The 18809-nt window shown below is 46.1% G+C and overlaps 1 protein-coding gene across 3 annotated transcripts; it reads left to right on the top strand.

Annotated features, from left to right (window-relative positions):
* The first annotated feature begins 649 nt into the window (after positions 1–649).
* On the top strand, positions 650–17807 carry arid1aa (AT-rich interaction domain 1Aa). Of its 3 annotated transcripts, none has more exons than XM_004559951.6 (20): positions 650–1887; positions 4245–4463; positions 4553–5152; positions 5259–5354; positions 7060–7300; positions 8213–8302; positions 8388–8558; positions 9131–9464; positions 9607–9752; positions 9862–9947; positions 10065–10274; positions 10385–10589; positions 10768–10894; positions 10991–11160; positions 11248–11455; positions 12278–12403; positions 13084–13177; positions 13402–14245; positions 14410–14540; positions 14628–17807. In XM_004559951.6, the coding sequence occupies exons 1-20, from the start codon at positions 973–975 to the stop codon at positions 16482–16484; spliced, it is 6870 nt and encodes a 2289-aa protein (XP_004560008.3). In that variant the 5' UTR covers positions 650–972; the 3' UTR covers positions 16485–17807. The 3 variants fall into 3 exon arrangements, with proteins under 3 accessions (XP_004560008.3, XP_004560007.3, XP_076745856.1); XM_004559950.6 differs by having other exon boundaries at positions 10750–10894; XM_076889741.1 differs by lacking the exon at positions 650–1887 and adding an exon at positions 2192–2212 and having other exon boundaries at positions 10750–10894.
* The last annotated feature ends 1002 nt before the right edge of the window (positions 17808–18809 follow it).

Genomic DNA, 18809 nt, shown 5'->3' with positions numbered 1-18809 from the left:
GAGCAGAGCAAAGCAGGCAGGGGAGGGAATAAGGGAATGTGCATTGGTAGTCTCGTTTGCTGCAAGGCTTCCTCCTTCTGCTGTGGAAAAACCTGTGCGTGCGTTGCCTTTCTCGCCTAAATACCACTCAGAAACACTGTTCGGGGGGAACACAATAACGCCAAGAGCACAAAGGCGCATTTAAACGAGCTGAATGTTACAGCTTTTTGCTTTTAAAGTCTAAAAATATAACTGGGTGTGTGGAAGGCAGGCTAAATGAATGCAGTGCAAAGTTTGCAGCATTTATGTATCCTGCTGTGCGTAATAACGACCTTTACGCGCGCAGCTGTGGCACCCACATATATGCAAATACTTGGAAAAATTATATATATATTTTTTACGCATTAATTAGTTTTCCCGGGTACTGATGAGTCCACAAAACCCTCAAACGTATTCACCAAGCCTACAGCCCGTGATCTATATACAGCCTCTTGATTGGCGGCTGGTTTAAAGTGCATTGTTTATGAGTTTGGGCGACTCTCGTCGTGTGCAGAAAATATTCCACCTATGGTGGGGAGAAGGGAAAAAAGATAGAGAGACAACGTGAGGTTTTCTGAAGACAAAAAAATCCAGTCCGCGCTGTGACAGCTCCACTCCGCGTTTTGCGGCCATCTGTGCGGCTCAGTAAAATGGCTGTATCTAGCGGAGCCTCGTGTTGGTTGGGTTCGCTCCCTGCCTCTACCCGGGCTCAGTAACACAACTCCCACAACAATTTCTGTCGCTTTTTTTACGCATTGTATGGAGCCTCCATCATTTCTCTAACCCATTTACGGAACCGGAACCGGGAGGATGGAGGCCGGATTCGGTCCGGTATGAGGGGCGGGAATGCATCGGCAAAAGGATAAATGGTTCTAAACAATTATTTATATTCAATGCTAGCTTTTGATTGTGACTGACTCGCCGAGAGAGGGAGAGAGAGGTGGGGGGTATATCATGGCCGCTCAGGTCGCCAGCGCCGCCACTCTTAACACTAGTCCGCCGTCCGAACTCAAAAAGCCGGATCGAGACGCCAAGGACGAGTCGGGTCCGGGAGAGAAGCAGCCAGACAAAAAGCAACCGGGCTTGGACGGCGGATCGCCGGGAAGGGGGGATCTGCAGGACGGGGCCGACGGTGGAAATGTAGGGGGAGGAGGAGAACCTGAGATGAAGAACGGGAATGGGAACCCGCCCAGGGCTAACAATAATACCCAGAATGACTCTGCCGGACCGGAGGGAAATAACCACCCCGGTTTGGTGCATCACCACGGCGCGGCTTTTCCTCCACCTTCGTACGGATACAGTCAGCACTACGGTCGGGCCCCTTTTCATCAACATGGCGGACAACAAAGCCCTGGCATGGCAGCTGCTGCGGGTCCGGTCGTGCAGTCGAGCAACATGATGGACCCTTATCAACATAATTCACACGACCATGGCTTTTCAAACCACCAGTTCAACAATTATAACCCATTCCCGAACAGGACTCCGTATCCCAGCCAAGCGTACGCCATGAACTCCCCTCGCAGCGCCCAGGCGCCGACAGCTGGGGGGCAACCAGCTAAGCAGCAGCCACCAGCGGGAGGACCCACGGCAATGGCTGGATCTTACAGTAATCAGAGATATAACATTGGAAACCCTCAACCTACATCCACACCGACACTCAACAAGCTCCTAACCTCCCCCAGCTCAACGCGGGGATATCCAAACTATCCGTCTAGCGACTATAGTAGCCAAGAAGGAGCTAGCAAGGGACCAGCAGACATGGGCAGTAGCGGTCAGTATGGAGGGAGCAATCCGGCTTGGCAACAAAGGAGCCATCACCCATCGCCTATGAGCCCTGGAAGTGCTGGGCAGCCGTTAGCAAGAACCCAGGTAAAAGCCATTTTAACAGGAACAAGGCACGAGCTTTAGCACGTCTCCTTCCCTTCTCCTAGCTAGTTCACAACGTAGCAGGCCAGCCATTGTCTGATACTAGTTCGCAAAGACTCTAAAATGGCTGCCTCTTGTGTGTAATTTTTTTCTTTTCACCACACCATTAAATAAGAGTTGTTTTAACGTATTTATAAAGCTGGCTAGCAACAAAGAAGCGTCGCTCGAGGCGGATATAAGTTGTTGAAACGTTGTAAAGGACGGTTCAGGGGAAGCCAAGAAGGCCCGACTTTGAAAAGGGGGCGAAAATAGTCGCTGAAGAGCAACGGTTCGTTTTTTCTCTCATAGCTTTGCTTCTCCTTTTACGTGCTGAATTTACAATGAATTTTTGCTGCGAACACATCCGTGTGATGGTGCACAGCTACAGTAACGTGTTCTTATACGTGTGAGTTTGTGGCGGTTGCTCATACCTTCGTGTTTGTGTTGTTTTCTTGTGCGATAAACTGTATTTCGGTGGCCATGACGGAAGGAATGCGTTTCGTGTCGAGCGAGTCTCGCACAGTTGGTTAAAATGGCTCATGTTGGTCTTGTTTAAATTGCGTAAATATCACAGTTTGCTCGCTGGGGAAAGGTTAAACTGTTAGTTTGGGTCATATATTGATTAAAAAAGAATTTCCCCGTGCTGAAAAGCCGCTCGGCTTCCCCGCATGCACGCCGCCTGTAAACAATCATCCCTGCTTTTTATGAGTGACTTGAATGCAGTCAGCAGATTGCAGTTTGCACTGGGATTTGAATTGTGGAGGTAAAATCCTACTGTCAAAGCCAGGAGATAGTTGGTCTTGGGTTGACATGCTAGCTGAAATCTGATTGGCTCCTCATCCGCTGCTCATGGCCATTTATAATTACATGTGATGCAAGGCAACAGTTGCTGATAAGAGCACATAGCATTAACTCATCACAGGGTCACCAGAGATTTTATTTTTTTGCTGCTTCTCTCCTCCTCTAAGCTCCACTTCTTACTTGCAAAATAAATCCACGGTTGGAGCAGCTCGCACCTGAATGGTGTGTGGATTTGTAGTTTTGCTCCCATCATTTGCTAATATTGACCAAAAATGCGAAATGTGTTGCTGTGGGCTCTGGGTGCAGCTTGTTACACCAAAAAGGGGTGTAAGTAGTTTGTTTTAGTGTTTGAATATACACCAGACACTATTAACACAGTAAAGTTCACATCATGGGTAAATGGGCTCTTATTTACTGATATACCATATTTTTTAAAATTCTCGAGCTAATGCAATAAACACATGGCTGTTTTTTGGTTGTTTTTTTTAATACACACACAGTAGAATAAAAGACAAATTTGAGCTTTCCCCACGAGGGTGTGTGTGTGCGCATGTGTGTATGCGCTCTTTGCTGCTGTGTCTGGCGTGCCACACAAGTTTAACTGCAGAAAATTTCCCCCCAATCCTCCCCCGAAGCCAATCAGAAGGCAGTCCAGCATCTCTCACCCGCCAAGGGAGTTTCCTCTCTGTCTTATGCAGATTAGCCATGTGCTACTCTTATTCACTTGATTATCTTAGATGTGCAAAGGGTCACGCTTTTTATTTTTGTTTATTATTTGGACAGAGGAGTTACCATTGAGTTGAGGATGCTCTTGTCGGCAAGGTGCGCTTGTGGGGATTCACCCAAAGTAGCTCATGGGTCTACATGTATTTGTTTAAGCAGATCATCTTGGGGTGCCTAATTTTTATCATGTGACACAGTTTTGATGGAGCGTGAGTAAAGATCCAGAATGTGACCTTTATTTCCAGCTTTTTTTTAAAAACTGAATGTGCCAGGTTATAGACTATGTACAGCTATACACAGTTTTTACTCTCCACAGCTGTTGTGAAGTTACTTCCTTCATTTCTTGTGTCATTCATCCAGAGCCAAACTGCCTTCAATGAAGGGTGGAAGGGGGGGCTACTTGGAACAGACTCAAAACAGGAGCACAGCTGGGATATGTTTAAGATTGGGCAGACTGCCCTCCATTCGAAAGTGTATATATATTCTGTTGACTTCCGAAACTATGGCAAAGCGAGGTGAAAAAAAATCAGGGTAATGACCGTGGGAAATAAGGTGGGGGGAAAAACACAGCTTGCCTGTTTGCTGGAGTTTCTTTTTCTTTTCTTTTTTCTTTTCAGGTATGGAAATGTAAGACTCTGCAGTCAAGTATTTTACAGCTGTAATAGTACAATTATCTGTGTGAGGACACTTGCTTGAAACTTGTAGGATTTGATGACTTGATTTCCTGTGTTGTGCTGTTATCATCTGATTTATTTTTTTATTTTTTTTATTTTGCTCTCTGTTCTTGCCATGTCCAGCCTCCTGGTTCCATGGACCCGATGGGAAAAATGAGGGGTCAGCCATATGGAACAAGCGGCCCATACAGTCAGCAGTCACAGCAAGGGCCTTCAGCCGGTCCACAACCAGGGCCTGGTTACCCTGGACAGGGTTATGCCCCGCCAGGTCCCCAGAGATATCCAGTGGGAATGCAAGGCCGGACCTCTGGAGGCATGGGGGCCATGCCGTATGGTCCACAGGTATTATCTTTCATTCTGGATCTTCAGTTCAGATCTCTCATTACTGTTGGTGTGTTTGAGGCCTTAGTGTGTTTGTATATTCTGTTTAGATGGGATCTTATGGCCAGCAGGGAGCAGGAGGCTATGGCTCTCAGGGCCAGGCACCCTATTATGGCCAACCAAGCCAGGCTCCTCACCCAAGTCAGCAACAAACCTCATATTCACAGCCTCCACCTGGACAACCCGGCGGCCAGTCACCATACCCAGGTCAACCCCATCCTCCTCAGACTTCTACTCCACACACCCAGGGAGGGCCACCTTATCAGCAGCCCCACATGCCCCCACAGTCCCAGGGGCCACTGCCAGGCCCATCCCAAGGGCCCCCACAGTCACAGCCCCCTTATTCTCAAGCTTCAGCCCCACAGTCTGGCCAGTCTCCCTACGCCCAGCAGCAGGGTCCTCCCAGTCAGGCCCAGCAGCAGCCCAACTCCCAGTCTAACCCTGGATCGCAAGGCCAGTCCAGCTACCCAGGATCAATACAGGGGCCCCAGCAGCCACCCTCACAGCAACAGCAATCACAGTCTCATCCACAGCAGCCACCAGGACACAGCCAGCACCCACAAGGGCAGCCTGCAGGTTACCCCCAGAACCCTCAACAGCAGCAAGCACAACAGTCACCTTATCAGCGCTTTCCTCCTCCTCCTCCGCAGGTACCAATCTCAGTCTTGGCTCATATTCATCTTGGTTAATGAGTTTTCTCTATGTGGTTCTGTATCTCTGGCAGTATACTTAAGCGCACGTTCTTTTGTTTATCAGGAGGTATCCCAGGACTCATTTCAGTCCAATGCGCCTCCATCCACTCAGCCTAAATCTGGTCCAGAGGACGGTCAAGGCCGCCCCTCCAGCCTTCCGGTCAGTTATGCTTCTTATAACACCGCCGGGGCATTGCTTTTTCACAGTTTTCCATCAGATATTTTTTCCTTGCCGCTTTATTATATTTATCATGCTAGTTTTCAAAAACACGGCAGTTTATGGCACATTGCATTTAAAATTCATTTCGTATTATTGATGATAATGTAAAAATTTTCCTTTGCTCTGGCTGCTGCGCGTGCTGCTGTTCTTCAGTTGTTGAGACACAGCTCCATGGCTGATGCTTTTTGGAAAAGGGTGCTGTGCAAATGAGACGAGAAATCTGACAATCGAGCACTTGCACAGATGAAATGGCTGAACCGAGACAATTCGAAAACATGTTTTCAGTCTGCTTCCATGCGTATTCTGTTTTTGTTTGGGCTGTGAAGGCAAATGGACCAAACCCACTGTTTTTTTTTTTGTTTGTTTTTTTTTTGTTTGTTTTTTTAGTGCGAATTCAAAAGTTATGTAAAAAACCCACCTGTGATGGTTCTTGAACTGTTAAGACCGCTTTCTAATCGATGCATTTCCATCTAAAACTGAAAACATTTCAGTACTGGACCTTTTTTTGCGTGCAGTCCTCTTCTTTGCACACGATCGATTTCCAGCCTATAGTAACAACCTCTGGATGGTATTCCCGTTATTTCTTTTGAGCTCTTTTGTGCAACCAGAGAGCATTAAAGTGCACACTGACCTGCTGCCATTCAGCAGAATTTGATTTACCTTTGCGAGCCCTGATGATGCAGGATGACGTCACCTAAACGATGCAGTGAGTGAGTTACCAGTCTGAAAGACTTGATGTTATGCAGACTTGTCCTGTGTTAAAAAACAAAAACAAAAAAACTGTGAATACGAACCTGACTGTAACTAAAATGCAGCTCTCCGGTCATCCGTCCGGATCAAACTTCCAGGTTTGTAAATGCCCTTCATCTGAACTGAATCTTGGCTGTTTGTTTGTGTATTGAAATCACATGGCAGAGCTGGCGCTGCACGCTGACTCGGCTTGCATCCTACAAACCTTGGTAACCATGACAACCCCCGGCACTAATGCGCACTCACTTTTTCTTTGAAAAAGATAAATAAGGACAAAGGCCTCCGGGTGTGTGTGTGTGTATTTGTATCTCTGCCACTCATGTCTTAACAGCAGAAGGATGAAATTGCAGCGTACTGATACTACAGCTAATGTACAAAGTAAACATTACAATACTGTAAACCAGAGGCTCCGTTGACTTGGCTTAAATAAGCATAGGGACACACATTGGATAACAATTAAACATGCTTGCAGGACGCAATGAGAATATTAGCGTAAAGAGAAATCACTTCAGTTCTTTATCAGCATTTAATCTAGTCTAAGCTTGCAGAGTGTCTGATATGTGCCTATATATGTGCCATACGTCACTGACTGAAAACACATTGCGCTGGAATCGATTTAAATAGCAGCACAGACCCATTACAGTCATTCGCCTCTAGATTCCTTAGTGCTCTTATTAAATTTTTGTGGGTTGTTTTGATTCTTTTTAGGATGCTGTAGGCCGGATGTGGCGGTATTTTGCCCAAAAGTTGAGAGGAATCAAGAGAAAGGAGCATCTGTGTCAAAATGCACAAACTGTCATATTTTTTTATTTTTGCCCTGCTAAATTTTCCTGTCTCTCTGCAGTGCAGTTCTTTTACTCCTTGTTCTTTCTTTTCTCCCTGTATGTGTTCTCAGGACCTGTCGGGGTCCATCGATGACCTGCCTACCGGTACAGAGGGCGCCCTGAGTCCCGGCGTGAGCACGTCAGGGGTGTCGAGTAGCCAGGGCGAGCAGAGCAACCCTGCTCAGTCGCCCTTCTCTCCTCACACATCTCCACACCTGCCAGGCATCCGAGGGCCTTCACCTTCCCCGGCCGGTTCCCCTGCCAGCGCCAGCACATCCCGCACAGGACCGCTGTCACCTGCCAACATGCCAGGTGGGCCTTCACAGTGAAATTGGGCATATGATTATTAGCGGGCTTCTTACATGTCTGATCGTGACAGCGATGCCAGATTACTGACCAGTGCTGCTTAAATTATTAGAGAAGCTGTTGGTTTTTGCATATTTTTGGGAGATTACATTTACCTTTTTGGTGAATTTTGTTTGAAACCCTCTTTGCCATTTTTGGAAATGTTTTCCAAGCCTCGCTGAAGCTATATGTCCTATATTTGGACCCGACAGTAAATGGAAACATTATCGATGGCCTGCAATTGCACATTTCCTCAAAACTCAGCCTGCTGTGTTTAGTTTCCTCGGACACCTCAGGATCTTTGCTGCACACTAAAATATTATTTTTGTTTGGTTGTTCACGAAGCATAAATGTGTGTGTGTGTGTGTGTGTGTGTGTGTGTGGGGCATGGTCTGCATATTTAGAATTGTGCACCTTCTAAAGTTTAGCCTGTAAATATGCTCTCTGCTGTTCTGTGAGGGCTGATTTTTGTCTCAGAGTTTGACAAATTTTTTGCTGAAAGTGTAAAGTTTTTCTCACCCCCCAGTTAAGAGTCTGAATGGATTTATAACCTCAGAACTAGATCAGAAGGCTTTTCTGGGCCCATAATGGGCAACAAGCAGTGTAGAATCTTGAAGCAGTGGGAGACATTTTTGTATTCTGTGGTTCGACCCAAATACATCAATGTTATTTTCTCTTACGATCCAGCTCTGAATCTCTGTGGTGGAAGAGGTGTTAATGCCATTTTTAAGAATGTCTAGTAGTGCAAAAGAGTTTTATAGTTTTATGCATCTTTAAGAATGGATATCACCCTTTGTCCTCAAATTGGAATAAACTTAGCAACTACTCGTTGCTCCTTCCCTGAGCTCTCACCAATTTAACTTAATTATTACTGTTTAGGGACCCAAATGCCTCCCAGACCGTCAAGTGTGCAGTCAGATGGGAGCCTACACCCTACAATGAGCCAGTCTCCCATGGCCCAGGACAGAGGTATGTTGCCATCTGAAGTCTGCTTTGAGATTAACATGTTGAGTGTTTGCCGTGGCATCTGAGCCTTTGTCTTTGTCTCTTTTAGGGTTTATGCAGAGAAACCCTCAGATGCCCCCTTATGGCTCCCCCCAGTCAGCCTCTGCACTGTCACCACGCCAGTCCTCTGGGGGACAGATGCACCCTGGGATGGGCCCATATCAGCAGAACAACTCTATGGGAGGCTACGGGCAGCAGGGAGGACAATATGGCCCTCAAGGTTTAAACTTTTGGATTGGGTTATCTTTAAGAGAGGCTTTTTTTTTTTTTTTTTTTTTTTTTTTTTATATTCTTTGAAATACTGCTAAGACAACTGTCTTCTAAAAATTGATTATATTAAGCCTAAATATTGCTTAATAAAGGCTTTCCACTCCATTTACAACCTGTCTAAAAAGTTTGCTGTTTACAATGTATCAGAAAATCCTTAGGAATATATCTCCCTGCCTCATGAATACCATGCTATCGCTGGTCCCTCCCTCTGACTGTGTTGCAGCTATTTATAGCTGTGAAGCAGAGAGTCAGCTGACGTAGCGGAGCCTCCTGTCAGTAGAGCTGAAACTGTGACAAAGGCTTGTTGCTCAGGCTGCATAGTGCACTCTCTCTCTCTGTACTAGCAGTCTGTAAGGAAAAGTCTGCCTCACGCACTCTTTAACAAAAGACTACTTTGAATTATAAAAACCAAGAAACTTCTGGGTGCTGCAGTGAGATTTTTGTTTTTTCAGAGTTCTGTTCAGTTGCAACCATGTGATTTACTTGAGCCTTTTTTTTTCCATCTTATCATTCCCATCTTAGGTTATCCTCGGCAACCTAGCTATGGCAACATGCCTAATGCCAGCTACCCTGGGACTGGCATGGGCTCAATAAATCCCATGGCAAGCCAGGGTGGAGGTCCTCCATATGCTGGCATGCCTCCAGGAAGGATGCCTCCTAATCAAATGGGGGCACGGCCCTATGGCCCCAACATGGGTCCCAATATGGGGCCTAGCATGGGTCCAAACATGCCTCCCAACATGGGCAATATGCCGCCCCAGGTGAGCTCAGGAATGTGTCCTCCACCAGGAATGAACAGAAAGCCCCCGGATCCCTCAGCCATGCAACACCCTGCCACAAACTCCATGCACAACAGGTTGGTTACCAGTGGATCCTCAACTACCTGCATTTATTCACCAGGCACAAGTCTGCTGGTTATCACTCATGTCTAAATATGAAGTAGCTGCACAGTGCCTCATCCCACTTGCACATAAGATGACATATTTCTCTCTCTCCAGGATGTCTGGGTACCCCAACATGTCTCCAGGCATGATGGGCTCTGGCCCGCCTTACGGCCCTCCAATGAACAGTATGCCTGGAATGATGAACACTCCAGGTGGATCACCCTACCCTATGGGGCCAAACATGGCCAATAACACAAGTGGTAAGTTGTACTGGCATAACCTCATAACTTAATGTTGTTCTTTTTTTTCTGTTTGTTTTCTCTTACGTGGATGCTTCATAGCTAATTCATTCCCCACCATTGTTTCTAGGCATGGCCTCTAGTCCAGAAATGAACAATAAGATGAATAACAAGGTAGATGGGAGTGTGACGCCCAAGCCAGAATCCAAATCGAAGGTAACCCCTCTATTAAATATAATTACTATTTTTACAAGTCTTTTAAAATCTGTGCACCTCACCTCATGTCCTTTGTCATTTTGAAAATTGGTTTCTTCCTCCTCTCACACTAAACAGAAGTCCAACTCTTCCACCACAACCAGTGAAAAGATAACGCATCTGTACGACTTAGGACCAGAGCCAGAGAGGAAGATGTGGGTGGACCGTTATTTGGCCTTTATTGAAGAGAAGGCTATGGGCATGACCAACCTGCCTGCTGTAGGACGCAAACCTCTCGACCTCTTTCGGCTGTACATGTCTGTTAAAGAGATCGGAGGCATGATGCAGGTTAATATGGAAGTTTTAAACAACATGAATCCCAGAGTAAATGTTTTGCTTTGTCTTTGTTGAATCCTTTCCTAATATCCCTGTATTTTGTGTATGTGTGTGTATCTCAGGTGAATAAGAATAAGAAATGGCGTGATCTGGCCACTTCCTTGAATGTGGGTACATCCAGCAGTGCTGCTAGTTCTTTAAAGAAACAGTACATCCAGTGTCTGTATGCCTTTGAGTGCAAAATTGAGCGTGGTGAAGACCCCCCACCTGAGATCTTTACAGACAACAAAAAGAACCAAGCTGCTAAGGTCCAGCCCCCCTCTCCAGGTGAGAGCTGTGCTCATGTAACCTTTTCTGATGAGCGTACCTTTTCAATAATCAACCCCTTTGAACTTTAAAACTGACAAAAATGCCCGACTTGCTCTTTTGCAGTGTTATTAAAGCCATGTACCATATCTATCTGTTCCTCTCTTATTTCAAACTGAAGCGTCCCTCTGCTCCACAGCTGGGTCAGGCTCTCTGCAGGGTCCTCAGACTCCTCAGTCTACCAGCAGCTCCATGGCTGAGGGGGGAGACTTAAAACCCCCTACTCCGGCCTCTACTCCTCATGCCCAAATGCCGCCCGGGTCCAGGTGACTCTTGTTTAAGATTTTAACTGAAGAATCTTTGCTTTCAAGAGTCATTAACATTAGTTATACTAATCCTTCTTCCTTTTGCCTCTTTCCTAGGAGCAGCGTTAACCTGCAGGACCCCTTCTCTGACGGAAGCGATCCTGCATTTCCCCGGAAGAACATGACGCCCAACTCCAACTATCAGTCTGGCATGAACACGCCTGACATGCAAGGTCGAATGGGCCCGTACGAACCAAACAAAGACCCCTTTAGTAACATGCGGAAAGGTGGGCACACTGAATAGTGTTGTTAGTCTCAGCTAATTAACCAGTTACACATTTCTAAATGCTTTGTAACTCTAAATATATTTCCAGTTGGGGAGCAGTTTCTACCTGCTAACCAGGGTCCCAACAGCGGGATGGGTGATCAATCACAGCAGCCGCCACAACAACAACCACCACCACAACAACCGCAACAGCAGCAGCAGCAACCTCCATTCAACAGGGGACCGCCTGGGGCCATGGGCACAATGCCAATGGGGCCCAGACAGCAGTATCCTTATGGACCAGGCTACGACAGGAGGTAAGGCAGAATTTTAATGGTCCTTCAACACAGCTGGTAAAACCAAGTACTTTCATGATTAATCAAACCACAAATGTCCCCATTCACCTCAAAGAAATTGTCTAATGACTGAGTTGAATACATTTGATATTTAAGAAACTGGCTAGCTTCTTACACACTTAATTAAGCTCTTAGGTTATTTTAATGCTGCCGTTGATTCACATGTTCATATGGTGACAAGAATGAAATGTATCCCTAAAACAAGTGTAATACGAGTAAACACGAGACGTTGTAGTCTCCACGGGCAATCCTTTTCCCCCCACGATTGTATTAGATTTTGAATTTTTTATTTTAAATTAGTGATACTGCACACTTGCATGGTGGGACCACTATTTTTTATTTATGCAGTAGCTACTTTGACAGTGACGGTAGTAGTTCATCTTCTGCCTGGAGAAACATTTTAGCGCTAATGTGGGTATACAGGTGTCATAACCTATTGTAGTAACAGCAAAACACTTTCCACCAGCAGTGTCTCACTTTCCTTCCCTGGGAATTTTCCTGGTTTGTTAGTTCTTTTATGTGGAGTACTGGCATTTTTGGATTACAGTGTTCCGTCTGAGCCTTTTTTAGTTGCTGTTGTCACTTTTGTTACCATTTTCCTATCAAACTGGATGTTTAAAGTAGGCTATTCAAGATATACTTCCTCACTGTTAGCAGTCATACACTGAGAGCCACTTATAAAATGTCTTGACCTTGTGCTTTGTAACATTTCCTATGAGTTTTTTCTTTTCTTTTTTGGATGATCTAGCATAATCTCTACGTGTATTGTTCCACTTTTCCCAGGTCGGAGCAAGGAATGGGCCCAGAAGGCAACATGGGATCTGGTGTTCCTCAGCCAAACCCGATGATGCCTGCCAACGCCGACACGGGGATGTATTCGCCAAATCGCTTCCCACCACAGCAGCCACGGTCAGTTCACAAAGCACTTCGTGGCTGGCAGCCTTTTAGATTTTCAAACTACTGTCAATTGGAAGTCATTCTTCATATATAACAAATCTACGGTTTTAGTAAAACTTGAATAACCTTCAACTCTTCAGTCTCGTTACAAAGCCAGTCCACAGCGTCATGAGACACTGTATTTTGATGTAACTTCTATATTTGTCATTTTGACAGCGGTATTGCTTCATTAATGTAAATTTTTTTTTCCATCTTTGAGTAAATATTCACTTGGCATTTACTGCTCTTTAGTTTAAGCTTTATCTTGTGTGAATATGAATGTTATACAGTTGCATTGATTTAAATGTATTTTGTCTTAATCCAACACAAATTCTCTGCTGGCTGGTATTTTTCACCAAGTAGTGAGCCATGCAGTTAACAAACACATGCTTGACATAATAATACAGTAAATGTTTTATAGAAAAATGGATCACGTTGAAGCACCAAAGAGGAGTATAAAGGATATTAAGTATAATGTAATTCACTGTGACACGATTAGAGGAATCTACAGCTAAATGCCCTTTGGGTGTGCATTCATCGACGTATGCTGACACATATCAGTGGGGCTTGTTGTAACTTGGTGAGAGATGCATAAGATTTTCATGGTCAAACTGAACAGGCACTTGTTTTTTTTTTTGGTTTTTTTTTTGCAGGCATGATTCCTATGGTAATCAGTATCCTGGACAGGGAACGCCCCCTACTGGCTCTTACCCAAATCAGCAGCCTGGAATGTACACACAGCAACCGGTAAATGATCCATCTGCACTACACCAACTCCCAGTGTTCTTAGTGTGTATAGGTCAAACAATGTGAAGGTTATAACTTTTACTTGTGTATTTTTTTTTTTTTTTTGTCCTTGATGGCGCTCCTGTCATTTTTTTACATTTTTGTGAATGACTTTATTCTTTTTGCAGTTTGCTTTAAATGGTAAATGATAAATGTGTCTGTCTGCACTTTTGTATTTTCTGTAGAGTTACAAGCGTCCAGGGGAAGGCGGTTACCCACCATCAAAACGTCACGAGACTGACTACAGTGGACCCTTCCCTGGCGGACAGCAGCCACCGCAGCAACCGCAACAGCAAGGAGGCGCCTCTGCACCCTCTTCAGGACAGCAGGAGCCATACAATCAGTACAGCAGCAGCGGGCCCTACCCTGGCGCCGATCGCCGTCCACCCGGCCCCAGCAGTCAGTTCCCGTTTCCCTTTGGTCGTGAACGGATGCAGGGGACAACTGGGCCCAATTCGCAACCTAACATGCCCCCTCAGATGATGCAGTCAGGCCCTCCTGAGGGTCCTCAGGGAGGCATGTGGCAGGGACCTCGAGATATGAACTATCAGAACTACCCCAGCCGACAGGGTGGCCCTGGGGGTCCTCCCCAGGGACCTGGTTACCCCGGCATGAACCGGGCAGAGGAGATGATGCCGTCAGAACAACGCATGAATCACGATGGCCAGTGGGGGGGTCAGATGGGCCCTCGGCAGCCTCCTTACGGTCCAGCCGGGCCTGGCACACCTATGCCTCGCTCGGTACAGTCCAACTACCAGCCCCCTCAGGGGGTGCAGAACCACATTCCACAGGTGCCGAGCCCAGCATCCATGCCCCGCCCCATAGAGAGCAGGACATCGCCTAGCAAGTCTCCCTTTATGCATGGAATGAAGATGCAGAAGGCTGGTCCCCCAGTGCCTGCATCCCACATAGTGCCCCCTCCAGTGCAGTCACCTCTAATAAGGCGAGACATGCCTTTTCCGCCAGGCTCTGTAGAAGCTACCCTTCCTGTCCTGAAGCCACGTCGAAAACTCACCATGAAAGATATTGGTATGAAAAGAAATTCTAGAACTTAAAAGCAGCTTATTACCCTTTATTGTTCACAGTACTGTTTAATACTGCAGCTGTCCTCAGTTGTAAGTTATTGATCAGAGAGTAGTGGTATTCATTAATTTCTCTATTTTTTTTTTTTCTTCTTGATTTTTCTCTTTTAGGAACCCCAGAGGCCTGGAGAGTTATGATGTCATTAAAGTCCGGTTTATTGGCTGAAAGCACGTGGGCCTTAGATACTATCAATATACTTCTCTATGACGACAATAGTATTTCCACCTTCGATCTCAACACGGTGAGATTCAGTATTGAGCCCTAATAATGTTTGTAGCAGTTTGCATGGTGATCATTTCTAATATTTTCCTTTATATTGTTTCTTCAGTTGCCTGGTCTATTAGAGTTGGTGGTTGAGTATTTCCGACGCTGCCTCATTGAAATCTTTGGCATCCTGCGGGAGTATGAGGTCGGCGACCCTGGCCAGAGAACACTACTTGATCCTGAGACCTTGAAACGAGACTGGAATGGCACAGAGGAAGAGGAACCACGGGTGGATGATATGGAACAAGAGGATGAAGATGACGATGAAGAGGAAGAACGAGAAACGGAGGGGTCATCTCATGTCAAAGAGGAGGAAGATCAAAAGCAGTGCTCTCAAGGTCAGGACGAGAAGAGCAAGGGTTCATCATCTGAGCAGACGGGCTCGTTGCACACCCCAACTGCCCACGAGAGACCCAAGCAGGCGAGCAAGTTTGACAAGTTTCCCCTGAAGTTGGTACGAAAGAAAGACCCATTTGCCGCAGCCCAGGCAAATAATCATGGCAAAATTCAAGAGTTTGACAGTGGCTTACTTCACTGGAGCGCAGGAGGGGGAGACTCAACAGAACACATCCAGACCCACTTTGAGCCACGAAAAGACTTCTTGGAACCACGCGAACGAATACCTGTGCCACCGGTTTTACTAAGGCGGAGAGTCCTAGAAGAAGAGATACGGGAAAATGGTTTGCCTGCCGAGGAGGAGAGAAGGAAGCCTCAAGACGAAGAAGAAATGCCAAAAGAGACCTCCTCTTCAGAAAGATCAGCAGTCTCAGAGAAGTCCAGCTCCTTGCTTGGCAGCGAGGAGGAGAGGAAGACAGATTGTGACTCAAAGACGGTTGAGAAAGGCTCGAAAAGTCACCTAGAGAATAATAGACCCATTCCCTCCTCTGGCAGTTTCTTTACCCAGCAGGCACAGCAGAACGGCACCATCCTGGAGGACGAGCCTCACAGTAAGGATGAGGGGCCGCTCGTTGCACTGACTAACTGGCAGGATTCTTTAGCCCGGCGCTGCATTTGCGTCTCAAATATTGTCCGCAGCCTCTCCTTCGTTCCAGGCAATGACCACGAGATGTCCAAGCATTCGGGACTGCTGCTTATACTGGGTCGACTAATCCTGCTCCACCACCGGCACCCGGAGCGCAAACAGGCCCCGCTCACCTACGAAAAGGACGAGGATTCGGATGAGGGCATGGGCCAAAGGGACGAATGGTGGTGGGACTGCTTGGAGCTGCTGAGGGAGAACACACTGGTCACTTTGGCAAATATTTCAGGCCAGCTGGACCTCTCCATCTACTCCGAAAGCATCTGCTTGCCTCTGTTGGACGGCCTCCTTCACTGGGCTGTGTGCCCCTCAGCAGAAGCCCAGGACCCTTTCCCCACTCTGGGACCCCACGGTTCTTTGTCACCTCAGAGACTTGTCCTGGAAACGCTCAGTAAACTAAGCATCCAAGACAACAATGTGGACCTCATCTTGGCCACTCCACCATTCAGTCGGTTGGAGAAGCTTTATGGGAACCTGGTGCGGCTAATTGGAGACAGGAAGGTTGCGGTCTGTAGGGAGATGGCCGTAGTTCTACTAGCCAACCTGGCCCAGGGTGACACTCTGGCAGCCCGAGCAATCGCTGTTCAGAAGGGCAGCGTGGGCAACCTGCTGGGCTTTCTGGAGGACAGTCTGGCTGCCACACAGCTGCAACAGAGCCAGAGCTCTCTGCTACACCTACAAGGGATGCCCTTTGAACCCACAAGCCCGGACATGATGCGGCGAGCAGCCCGGGCCCTGCACGCCTTAGCTAAGGTGGAGGAGAACCACTCAGAGTTCACACTACACGAGTCCCGACTCCTCGACCTTTCAGTGTCTCCCCTCATGAACTCGCTGGTTTCTCATGTTATCTGTGATGTACTCTTTCTGATCGGCCAGTCATGACAGCTGGAGGGAGCCGTGGCTCCACTTCTTGGGGGTTTTGTCCCCAGTCCCCCTCCTTCCTGGTAACCTTGGCTTATGTGTGTGTAACAGGGCAAAGAAAGTTCAAGTGACTGTCTGTATTTTAATTTATGAAAATCCTTCAGATTCCATTTTCCGTGCCTCCCCATCCTGGGCCAGCCTCACTCAAGGAGACGGAGGGGCAGGGCGGGGGTTAATCACGGAGCGGTGGTGGATCTACAAATCGGAGAGATGCCGACAAAGTGACACTACTTGCAAAGCAAATGCCCACTGGATGACACAGAGCAAAGCACCACGGTTGGGAGACTGTGCTGCACTCGGGTGGGGCGGGCAGGGGGGGAAAGTACTTTTTAATAAATAATAAATAGCTGAAAAAACAAAAACTGTAACCAAAGTTGCTGTCTCGTTTACAGTGAGTTTGGGAGACACAGTGTGCCCTAGCTCTCCCCTCGAGGGCACAATGAGTCTGTGACTGGTTGATGTTCAGAGGTGAAGCAGACTGATTAAGTGGCCTACTGGTTATAGTTGCTGTAGTTGGATTCTCACCAGTCAGCCCGACAGTAGACAAAGTGCTGTCAATAGACACCTTCACCGGGGAGGCCTGTGCAGTGTGCAGTAGATTGTAGGACATTTTCTGTACCGTACTGCTCTTGAGTGTAAGCATTCTGTAACACACGTTTCCACACAGAAGCTGGCGATGCAGCTCCTCAAGAGTTTCGAGGTCAATTTAGTTTGGTGTTAAAACAGAAAATGGCTTTCTTCCCCAAAGTATCAAGAACCTACAACACCCTTACCTCCTCTTATCCCTTGATTGTATGAATACCCTTATGAAAAGAAATCACCTCTTAGGACTGGTTTTCAACTTCAGATACAGCTTTGCTGTGGTGTATATATAATGTTGTACATTATACTTCCTTTCTGTGTCTGTCTCTCTCGCTCTCTCTCTGTGTCACTATTCTCACACTTGTTTATTGGCGCGGGACGGAGGCTGACGTGAGTTTGGTCCGTGACCTTCGGTCCTCTCCGATAAGACCCACATCTCTGGTCTCTTCACAGCTCCGTAGTATGGCAGACATGGCTCAGACCTGTTATCTCCTGGTACAATGAAAATAAACTAGATGAAGAACACGTTTGACAAATTTTCTCCAGTCATGGATTCTGCATATTTGTATTTCAGACTATGTAGCTAAGACATCGTGTAAATTCCTCCCTTTCCCTTTTTTGGCTCAATGAATATCATTTATTCAGTATGAAATCTTTATACTATATGTTCCACGTGGTAAGAATAAATGTACATTAAATCTTCGTAAGCTGTTTGATGGTTTTGTTCTTTTGCAATAACGACCTTCTTTTGGGGGGGGGGAATGAATGAATTCACACAGCACTGTTTAGAGATGTTCTTTAAACCACATGTTCAAGATTACCTGCTCAATAAATGCTTCACTTATATTTAAAGACTCCTAAAACTCCTTAAAAAGGTGTTACACTATGAATGTCAAACTCACTTTACATACACACAGCTCACTTTTATCTGAAGTGGGGAAGATGAGTTAAACATTTTGTCAGAAAGATTTTTACTAAACATTTAGTCTCTGGGATATCTTAATATGAGATTAAGACGTCACATCTCAGTTTTTCTACATGATGAATTTATACAATTACAAAAAGTTCTGGTAGCTCACTGTCCTGTATTCAGTTTTTGTTTAATCACAGAAAACTTTTTTTGTTTTTAAACTGAAATTTCTATAGTAGAGAGTGAAAAACAAGAACTTTTTGTTATCTAGTAACTATTTTCGTATAATACAAATGGCTGTGAGGGAGGTCTTTATCAGCAGGAAAAGCTGTAAAACATGAAAATACAGCTGAAGGTCACAAGATGCATTCCTTTATATTTTTTTTTATTTTATAGTCTTTTGGTGGGCCGGATTAGATTCTTTGCAGGCCACCTTTGGCTCCCAGGCCTTCTGTTTGACACCCCTGTGTTACTAGATTGTCTCATTGTACTTTATGAGGCTGCAAAACACAAAGGGCTTTCTTTTACATGAACTTAATCAAAATAGTTTCAGGCCATCAAACCCAAATATCAGTGCAGTAAAACAAAATATTCAGGAATGTGTATATCAATAAAAATCTTCTAAATCCTTATAATTCTATTTATGAAATGAAAGGGGGGGGTGGGGGGTGGGAACTGCGTTTGTGGGCATAAACCAGTCCATGGGGCAGTATCGAGCGCCGCCTGCTGGAGCGGACATGTATGGCGTGTTACCGATATTACCGCAACGATGCGAACTTTTATTTTGAAATAAC

This window comes from Maylandia zebra, linkage group LG11 (assembly GCF_041146795.1).
Source record: "Maylandia zebra isolate NMK-2024a linkage group LG11, Mzebra_GT3a, whole genome shotgun sequence".
Classification (NCBI taxonomy): domain Eukaryota; kingdom Metazoa; phylum Chordata; class Actinopteri; order Cichliformes; family Cichlidae; genus Maylandia; species Maylandia zebra.
The sequence above is the reverse complement of the archived record's forward strand: the minus strand, read 5'-3'. Positions and strand labels throughout refer to the sequence as shown.

Coding starts and splice junctions, on each gene's coding strand:
- arid1aa (XM_004559950.6), top strand. CDS start 973: ATGGCCGCTCAGGTCGCCAGCGCCGCCACTCTTAACACTAGTCCGCCG. Junction 11,456..12,277: donor GGACCAGGCTACGACAGGAG/GTAAGGCAGAAT, acceptor CACTTTTCCCAG/GTCGGAGCAAGGAATGGGCC. Junction 12,404..13,083: donor TTCCCACCACAGCAGCCACG/GTCAGTTCACAA, acceptor TTTTTTTTGCAG/GCATGATTCCTATGGTAATC.